Here is a 10,456-nt window from a genome sequence, read left to right on the forward strand (position 1 = left end):
AAATGGTGTGTGCGTACACCGAGCATCAATGTCGGTCAACGTGATTTAAGAAATGCGGGGGTCCGATTGCATGGATCCACTTCACTTTACCCATTGGGCCTTCAACTCGACGATCTTGGGGACTGGTCCAGAGCTCTGAACTTGCAAAAAGTGAGCATAGGGATGACCTGAGGACTGAAAGTTGCGGGGGTTGATTGCTAACCCTTTCCGCTTGCCTTCTTGAGGACTTACGGACTTACAATAGCCTTGATTAGGACTTCCTGCAAGCACAAACGAAAATACACCTACAAAAACATGACCTCCGGCACACGCCTCAGAGGATTTCCATATGCAATGCATGCCTAAGTCCTACTTCTCATGTTAAAGGATGAGGAAAGCGATAAAATGCGAAAAGAGGTAAAATGAAACAAGATCAATACCAAACGGATTATGATCTGTAAACTGCAGCAAAATAAGAAAGAAAACCAGAGATCCCGCAAGAGAACTAACAAAGGCAATAAAAAATAGCCAGCACACCGATTAACCGCATAAGAGAATAAGGGTCGACGTCGTAAAAATGAATCACGCATCGATATGTGCATCGAGCACAATCACAATACACCTTCAAGAGGAACAAGCAATCCAAACAAACAGATATAAAGTGGAAAAGACGTGTCTCCAAGATGAGAACACGACACAAGGGAGTGAGATTGTGTCCCGCAAATAAAGAGAAACACAAATGAGGTAAGCGTAGCTCAGTAACTTTCAAAATTCCTTGCACACTAGCACACAAGTTATAGATAACAAACACCACAACTGGAATTGTGTTATTACATTATAAGCTAAGAGAAAATGAACAATTAACGCAAACGTGAAATGGACAACAAATGTCAAGGGAAAAAGAAAAATGAATGACCTATAATCAATCAACACCAATCATCTCATGAGATAGCACGTTTCACAAGCTTTCCAACGATATAAAGAACATGCAAATCGGAGTTACGAGTAAAAAGATATGAATTTTCTAAGTTGGAAAGAAATCTGCCCACACTCAATGGTAACCGGTTACAGCAGTCTAGAAACAGCAATCTTGAGCAAAAAAGGCACCTGTAACCGGTTACAGCAAGGTTGTTACCCGGCTACAACGTGTTTAGAAGCAAAAATAACACCTGTAACCAGTTATAGCAGGGCCGTTAACCCGGTTACAGCGTGGTCAGAAGCAAAAAAACAATGAAATCAACATTCTCAAGCATTCCAATTATACATCTATCAAGTGATCTTGCCTAGCACGAATTTGCATCAATTAACATAGCATTATAGGCATCAAATAGTCACAATAAAGCACCAAATTACATGGATCTCGTGTCATCAACAACAATCATCAAGCGACGTATTCGTGCAAGCATTATCACACATTTAGCGCACACAACACACAACAACACATAAATCAAGCAATTGAATCTACATTATCACCAACGAATCATAGATTTAACACTTCGAACCAACATTTAATCACCACGAATGAACAACAATATCAATTAAATCTAACAACCTACATCATGTTACTATCAACAATTAAACATCAAATTCTAGATTCGAACACTTACCTAACGAAGATTCAATCGAAGTGCGAACACGAACACTAATACGAACGCGAACACAAAAGAATGTCTAAGTTGTGAATCTCTAGGGAGAGAGGAGAGTGGCGCGTGAGAGTATGAAAAAGGAGGGAGAATCTGAATCGAGATCTTGACCTTCAATCCATGTTGCTCTTGATCTTGATGAAGATTGATGGAAGTTTTATGATATTTGTGGTTTTGATTTGAGAAAATTGAGAGAGAATTGAGAGAATGTGTTTTTTGATCTTTTGGTAGAATTGACGTTATGAGAGAAAAAGGGGGGAAAATAGTTTATATAGTGTATGTGGTGAAATGTCCGAAATGCCCTCAAACATCTCTTTTCTTGTTCGTTTTCGAGGAAATGTGACTTGGTACAAAATTCGGAAATGGGACCAATGTCGACTCGAAGATGAATAAATTTTTGACTCGTGGCCAGGAGAATCATCTCAATCCGATAAGCGATGAAGAAATTACGCGCGTTTGAGTGATGAGAAACGCTGATTCATCTGGCGCGACTGTGCAGAATTTTGTGAGTACCGCTCAAAGAACTCGATAAAACTCCATCTTCGGCTCAAAATCTGACTGGGTGCGTGTGATGAATAATCGAAGCTAACGAAGTTTCCAAAAGAATTCCGCCGGAATGGACCTCATACGACAAAAATTGAAGAAGTTATGAATTTTCAAACTTGTCGCGACATACCCGAAAACACACTTTTCACCAAAAATACACGACGTTCTTCAAAATGCTGGGCATTTTCAGTGCATAATTGGTCGACGGTCCAAACATATGAAATCTCGAGAATAATGGCACAGGGCTGCAGTTAAAATCTCGAGCGAATTTGACAAACAGATCAAGAGATATGAATTTTTAATGCCCGAAAACTTGCGGTTCAACATCATTTTTCACTATAAAAGCTCGGGTAATTTGCAAATTTGACAACCTTCTTCATAGAATACATTGTCGAACCCAACACACGAAACAAAGTACACCTCGAAACAGAACTTTTGGCATAGGTCTCGCTTCAAAAAAGTAATCCACACAAGAGATATAAATTTTTGAATATTCAACGAACCGTAGAGCGGTAAACCCAAACTTTCAGAAACAATTAATTTCTGCCACTTTCCTTGATGAAATAGCTTTTGACTCGAACACGAAAAAATGTAGAGAAAGTCGAAATAGCTCTGGCTATGCGAGAATCAGACTCATAGAACCTTCCAGACGAGACTTGCAAACTTTATATTCCCCTGTATAATTCAGACTTCACACCACATTTTCTTGAAACCATGAGACCTCTTTATTATTTTTCTTCAATTTCCGAATGACAAAATAAACGTCCTTTGATAACTTATAGCTCAAATAAAGAGGGCAAATTTTGGGGTGCAATAAGGTTCATCGAGGGACTATGATCTTTGTGATGATTTTTGAATCGAAGGCAACATGTGCTAAAGTATCCTCATGTTCGAGGGACTTGCCCATTTAATCGAAAAGGCAACGAGAGAGGGTTACCCTAAAGGTGAGTGTGTGCGAGTGTGTTATATTCAGTTATATTATCTTTTAATTAGGTTATCTAACAATTGATTAAGTTATCTTGCCATACACACCCTAATTATCATACATCTAACAGTTTATAATAGCAGTTATATATGTGCGAAAAGTAAAAACGAAAAATTAAATCTATGGTATTACATGGCTTCGGGGTGGGGGATACTTAACCAAAAATGGGGAAGTAGAAAAGTAAAGGCAGAAAATTTAAACTAAGCTATTACAAAAAATAACCTTGCGACCTATGCATCGATTTCTAGAACTTTAAATAAAAACAGTAAATAAACAAGCATGCGACAATCATTGAGAATTTGATTTAGTTAAATAAACCTTAATCCTAATTTGTGGGTTTTGGTTAATTAGTTAAAAGTAAAAAAAAAGTGATTAGTTGCTAGTTAATTAAAAAAACAAATAAAAAAAGAAATCAAAAAGAAAGCAAAAGGCACTAAGGCTAAAAAAATAAGAATGTCCCTGGGAGGTCTTGAACCCTAGACCTTGGGGTTGCCAGCAAAAGAGCCTTGCCATCCGTGCTGCAGTCACCAGTTGTAAAAGGAATCGTCACCAAAAAACAAAAGCATAATTAAGAGTTAGTGGGATAAATTCAAATATTAGTCAAGGTGGGGCTCTGGGTATGCACGCGTTCAATCAGTATTGGAGAGAGGAAGTTGAAATTTTTGACCAACGAATGGGACAGCAACACACGCGCCATCCAAGGCCATAAGACTATTCATCATCTTCTTCAAATTTCACTACGAATTTGCTGCAACTTGGCTACAACATTAGCTACAATATTTCGTAACAATTTCTGGAAAAAGAAAGCTTCACGAAAAACACGTTAGTCAACATACAAAAGTACCCAGGTTCACTAATTGAGACACTACGGACACGATGGTGGTGTTATTATGTCCTGAAACGAATCGCAAATAAGAAAATGAAACATGTAAGCTTTCTTGCCCTATCAATGGTGAATCCTCAACCCTGCGCCAAAGCTCACAAATGAGGGTTCAAAACAACCCTAAACCTCATCATGAATACATATGCACGCACGTAATCAATTCATATTGAGTGAATGAAAAGTTTGAGATTTATCAACCTTACCAAATCAGTGTAACATTGGCGGTGATGCTTTGGCGTGCTACTGACCTCCAAACTGATTGGAAAAGACCCCTGGTAACCTTAGGAAGATGATGCAATGGTTGGGATCTAATGAAGGTGACTGCAAGAGAACTTTTTGTCGTGCTCTTGTTTCTTGGAACCCCTATTTCCTTGCTCCTCTCTCCCCTCTTTCGTGTTGGACAAGTACCTTACTTTGCCTAAGTCCACTACCTTTGTCAATTTGTGGCTAAAAAGGGGGAGTAGGAGTTAAGAGATTATACATGATATTATGATATTCCGAGGTGCTTGTACTGAGGGGGAGAAATTCTTGCAGAAGTTTTTTGCTGCTACTGGCTCTGATGATCAGATGAGCTGATTTTGAGGGGGAGTTAATTGAGCTGATCTGAATTGTTCTCCTATATTTATTTCCGCTGCTGTAAATTTTCACGGACAGGTTAATTGGTTGTTTTAGCCAAAATGTCCCAAAGGGGGAGATTGAATGCTCTTTGATTGTTGGCATGCATTTTTCTAAAATACATTGAGGAAGAACATGTTGGAAGAGATGCTAGATGCCTTAGCATTTAGAAATCAACATGTTGAACAAGGTGTCATGACATCCTGAGTGCAGAAGCTGATTTAGCAATTGGATCAGGCTGTTTTATTTGCTACAAGAATCTTTTAATTCAGCTCAGAATATTTGAAGAAATCAAGCAAGCTGATATTTTTGCCAAGGTGGTTTCAATCAGAATATTTCCATCCTGTCTTTTATTGTAGACATTGTAGGAAAGATTGGATTGAAGACCTAGTTTCTTGGAGAACAAGTAGCAGATATTTGGCAGCCTCACTTTTGTGTTTTTGAAGCCTAGTCTAGAAAAGAATTATCTATATATAGAAGGTGTGTAACCTAGTTTAGGTGTGGAACGAATATCATTTGTATTAGGGTTTAGGAATCCTTATTTTTCACTGTTCCATCTGTGCACATTCATAAACCTTTAGGTGTTGAATGTTGGTTTGATCTCCGAAACTTTTAAGCAAAGAGAGTATTTGCATCCTCGTAAACTTTTAAGCATCAAGGAGTAGTTTGTTCTGGAAGATTATCTTCTGTTTATTTTTTCTCCCTTCTCTTGTGGTCTTGCTGAGTATATATAGAAGAACTAATTAGGGCAATTGGTGGGCTTGGATACCAAGTGATTTGTGAGATAAAATATTTGAAAGAAAAATATATTATTCTTTCTATATTTGCATAATATCTCTCCCATGGCATATTCCACGAATTTGGACTCTCTCCTATGATTATTTGGGCCTTTGGATGATTAGAGTTGAAGCCCTTTTAATTTATTTAATAATTTTTGTATTTTATTTAATTAATTTGATTTTTTAAATGAATAAAAATCCAAATAAATTAAATAATAATAAAAAATATGATAATAAGTTTATGAGTCCTATATGAGGTCATAATCATGTTTAGAATCTAAAACATAGGCCCATTAGCTTAAAAGCCCAAAATTGGTCAATTAGGGTTTTGTATATTTCTTGAAATTTGATCAACTTATGCACTTCATATCTCCCTCAATTTTGGCCATATGAAGGTGTTCTAGGACTTTTAGGAAAGCTCAAGATGCCTTCTAAAATACCCTTTTAGTTTCATCTCCATTGACATTACCATTTCCATATACCACTCCTTGAGAAAAAATGACTTTTTGTTGACTTTCAAAAGAACCTGTAATGTTTTGGCTCATATCTCTCAAATGATGCATTTTTGGCAAAGTCCTTAGAGAGACAAAATTGTAGAGAATGGAATTTAATTCAGAATGAGATTTGGTTGGACAATTTATGATGAACCATGTGAAAGTTATGGCTGGTCAAAGTTCAATTGACTTTTAGTTCAAAAACCCTAATTTAGAAACTTTGACTTTTGATGACCATGAACCTTTTCTTGATGAATCATGATCAACCTTTGATCAAATGATGGGTGTGACCTCAAATCCTTTATATTGACCAAAAATCTTAAAGTTTGAATGTATTTTGATCATAGTTGACTTTTAGGTCAAACATAATCGACTGTTGACCATTTGAGCAATCGATTGAGCAATCTTGTGATGTAAGGCTTGCAACTTGGTATGAGAATGCTTAGAATCATATGGGATGCCATGAAGTCCACTTGAGGCCTTGGAAGTCTAATTTCCATGAGAGAAGTCAAAACCCTAGTTGGAGGCTTGTTGCTTAGGAGAAAGATAGGTGTGCCTAATCCTTGTGCAGTCTTGAGCAGTTGAGAGATTATGTGAGCCTGAGGAGACTGCTTGAACCAAAATTCTTTGAAGAATGGAGGGTAAATTTTGGGGTATGACAACTTACTTCGGTTAGAGATCAGTCCAATTTAAAATCTCAAATTGATTCGTGAGTTCAGTCTGATTTAAAAGCTCATTGTGACTCGAGATGAGCTTAGTTTAAAATCTCATCTTAGTTCGTGGTCAGTCTGGTCAAAACCATGATTCGGTTTATGAGTTCACTCCGGTCAAAAGTTCATTTTGGTTCGATATAAATCTATAGAAAATATTGATTTCGCTTGAGGACTAGCCGCTTCAAGTTCGTGTTTGGAAGGAAGATTAATTGCTTTAATCTGATTTTTGGAAGGATGACTAACTGCTTCAATCTACAAGTTCGTGTTTAGAAGGAAAAGTAATTGCTTCTCTTTGTTGTTCGTTGTTTAGTTGGAGGTTATCCTGAAACTTCATTTTTCCCCGTATAAAGGGTTCAAGATTTTAACCTATTAAAAGCTCTTAGGCATTACTAGATACTTTCAATATCGAATCTCGGGGACATGATTAACTTTTCTTGACTGGGCATGTATAAATCACAAGCGTAATTTCTCTTTTTCTTAACTATTTATTTTCCACATATTTACTTGACGATGCTAGTTTCTAAATTTTTTTTATCAAAATGTTTTTAAACACTGAAAAATGATAACAATTTTTTTCCAAACTATCATTTTTTTAAAGCCACAAGTCACCTCCCTTCTTGTGCGTGGAGTCACATGTCCAACATTTTGTCATAGTATTTTCTCTCTTTAGGATGTAGAGCTAAGTCTATAAGTGATTTTGTTATGATTTGGCATGTTGTTGTCTTGTATGTTTAAAGGGTTTGTAATGAAGGTATCCTTAATGGTGTCTCAACAACAATGAAAGAAGTGGAAGAGAAAAGTTATTTTCCCCTGAAAAATGGTTTTTAGGGAGATTAAAGGTGAACTCGTGCATTTTCTCTAACTAGCTTCAAAATCCCATCCTTTGTCTAAACCAATTACAGATCGAGTGTTTTATCTTAATTCTAAGGTTGTTAGTGATTAGGGGATTTTGATTCTCTTTGTTGTCTTGTGATTTATTGACGGCGGTTGTGACAGTCTTAGATCTAGCTTGAACCCTATGACATAATTTATAGAGGTTTAGCTTTTTTCTACGAGATATTTTTGGTTTTTTGGTTGTTATGGTGCTTTTCTACTTTTTTTTTTTTAATTTTATTTTTCTTGGCGTATCTTTTGCTTTTCCTTGAAGTGGTCTGTATAGCGCTCTTTGTGCTAACACTTATCATTTTTTTATATATATTTTGGAGATTTTTCGCCTTTTTATTAGGGCCAGTTTGTTTCAGTTTTAAAAAATGGATTTTTTCTTTGTATTTTTCAAAATAGATTTTTTAAAACCGTTTTTCAAAATATAACAAGTTTTTTTATATTCGTTTTTTCTATAATGAAACACTAATTTTGACATCTTATAACATAGACATACATAATTGAAGACCAAAACTTAGTCAAAATCATAATTTTTTTCAAAAAGTTGTATTTCAAAAATGATTTTTATGAAAATCTATTTGAAATAGCTTCAAAATTAAGTGATTTTTTAAAATTTTGATATCCAATTTTTTCCCCCATAAATAGATGAAATATCTAGAATCACATTTTAAGAATAACTATTCAAATAAAAATTTCATTTGAAATTTTTATAAAAAGTTTCTTTGTAAAATATTTTTTCACAAAATTTGATAACACTATAAAAATTATTTTTTAAAAAAATCCAAAATAAACGGACCCTAATATATTATTTTAGCAGTTAAGAAAGCATTGGAATGCTTGCATCGAAACTAATATAAATATGACATTTTTCTTTCTTACATTTATAGAGGGGGAATACTTATGCAATTTTTTTTTAATTAATTTAGGCCTTATATTTAATTCTCCAACTTTTTTAAGTCATCTTTTAGAGATTAAAAATGACTTTGTAAAAAATAGCCTTAGTTTATCTATTCTGGATTCATCTCCATTTAAATAGTTATTGACTTAGTAAACAAATATTTTCGTATCTATTCTCATTTCTGTATATATCAGCCTTATTCTGAATTTTTTATTTAATTATCTCATACTAATTGTCACTATTTTGCACAACTAAATAAACATAATAAAAAAATAAATGTTAATTTTATTTGTTAAATAGTACAAAATAAATTATTATAGTGACACTCTTAAGAGAGATAAATTGAATTAATGGAAGAATACAATCGAAACAATAATAATTAAAGTTACAATAAAAGTGACACCAAAAAAGCTACAATAAAAATTAAGTGATAATTTTTGTAATAACATCTATATGTCTGAAGTATTTATTAAAATATTCAATCAAAACCCACCAAATAATTATTTATTAAAATATTTTGGAAACTAACTTAATAAAAAATAGTATCATTAAATAATTAAATTTGATGCATTTTATACAAATATTTTAAATTTATTTATTGATATAAAAAAATCTGAATTAAGAAGAAAATTTCGGTTCATAAATATTAGATAGATAGTTGAAACAGTCCAGCAAATGATTGGTTAGTTGAATATTTGTAGCACAGAACTTGACTTTCTCATTAATTAATGCACTTTCCACACACTTTAACTAATGACATTAATTAATACCAAATCTATTAATTAATACTAAATCAAATCTTTGCCACTATCCAAATCTTTTCCGTGTTTAATTTAATATAAAAGCAGCTAAACATCTGCTCATAACATCACACACAACCTAGTAATAGTATTTGCATAGCTCTCTCGTCTCTCGTTTCTGTTTCAACTAAACTTCAAAATCACTTCGCAATTAACAAACTCAGCATGAACAATTCCAAAGAAATCATTATCCGTCACGTTTGGGGTTACAATCTCGAATATGAATTTGGTCTTATTCGTCACGCTATTCATCGATACCATTTCATCTCAATGGATACAGAATTTTCAGGTGCTATTCATTCCCCCAAAATTGACCACCGTCATCTTCAGCCATCTGATCAGTATCGTTTCTTGAAGGCCAATGTGGATGAGCTTAAGCTCATCCAACTTGGTCTTACACTTTCTGATCCAGAAGGAAGCCTTCCTGATTTTGGAACCAATCATTGCTACATTTGGGAGTTTAATTTCAAAGATTTTGATGTTAATCGTGATCCTTGTAATGAAGATTCCATTGATATGCTTCGCCGTCAAGGGATCAACTTTGAGCGCAATTTATATCACGGTGTGGATTCAAGGCGTTTCGCAGATCTAATGTTCTCCTCTATACTTGTTTTCAACAAATCAATCATTTGGGTCACATTTAGTAGTGCTTATGATTTCGGATATTTGGTGAAAGTATTGACCCGAATGAATTTACCCAACAAGTTAGAGGATTTTTTAAACGTGGTAGAAGTACTATTTGGAAAAAGTGTTTATGATATGAAATACATGATGAAGTTCTGCAACTCTCTATACGGTGGTCTCGAGCGAGTAGCTACCACACTTGACGTGCGTCGGGCGGTAGGAAAGTCTCACCAAGCTGCATCTGATAGTTTGTTGACGTTGCATGCATTCACAAAAATGACGATGACTTATTTCAAAAATAATGAAGGTCCCAAGCATGCTGGAGTACTGTTTGGATTAGAAATGACGGCTTATTAAGTAGAATAAGAGAATTGTAATAAAAATTGAAGTATATTAAATACTCATTCTTTGTATATCTTCTTCTCTTTTTTTTAAATGATAATGGCTTATCTCAATTTTATTTTTCTAAATCTTTTGAGATCAATTGAGTGCCTGAACTATAAATCCTTTCCTTATTATTATTATTATTATTATTAAAACAATCAACTATTTGATCAAATATTTGTCAATGTTTAATTCATCCAAAATATGGTTTGTAAGAGGAAACAAGTACTT

General features: G+C 34.4%; 1 protein-coding gene across 1 annotated transcript; it reads left to right on the forward strand.

Moving 5' to 3' along the window:
• Window positions 1–9,367: 9,367 nt before the first annotated feature.
• On the forward strand, window positions 9,368–10,198 carry LOC131656443 (probable CCR4-associated factor 1 homolog 11). The gene has a single exon (XM_058926163.1). It carries the CDS (start codon window positions 9,383–9,385, stop codon window positions 10,196–10,198), a length of 816 nt encoding a protein of 271 aa, XP_058782146.1. The 5' UTR covers window positions 9,368–9,382.
• The last annotated feature ends 258 nt before the right edge of the window (window positions 10,199–10,456 follow it).

The sequence above is a fragment of the Vicia villosa genome, linkage group LG3, assembly GCF_029867415.1.
Source record: "Vicia villosa cultivar HV-30 ecotype Madison, WI linkage group LG3, Vvil1.0, whole genome shotgun sequence".
Taxonomy (NCBI): Eukaryota; Viridiplantae; Streptophyta; class Magnoliopsida; order Fabales; family Fabaceae; genus Vicia; species Vicia villosa.

Bases quoted from the DNA above. Each gene is read 5' to 3' on its own strand.
- LOC131656443 (XM_058926163.1), top strand. From the start codon at position 9,383: ATGAACAATTCCAAAGAAATCATTATCCGTCACGTTTGGGGTTACAAT.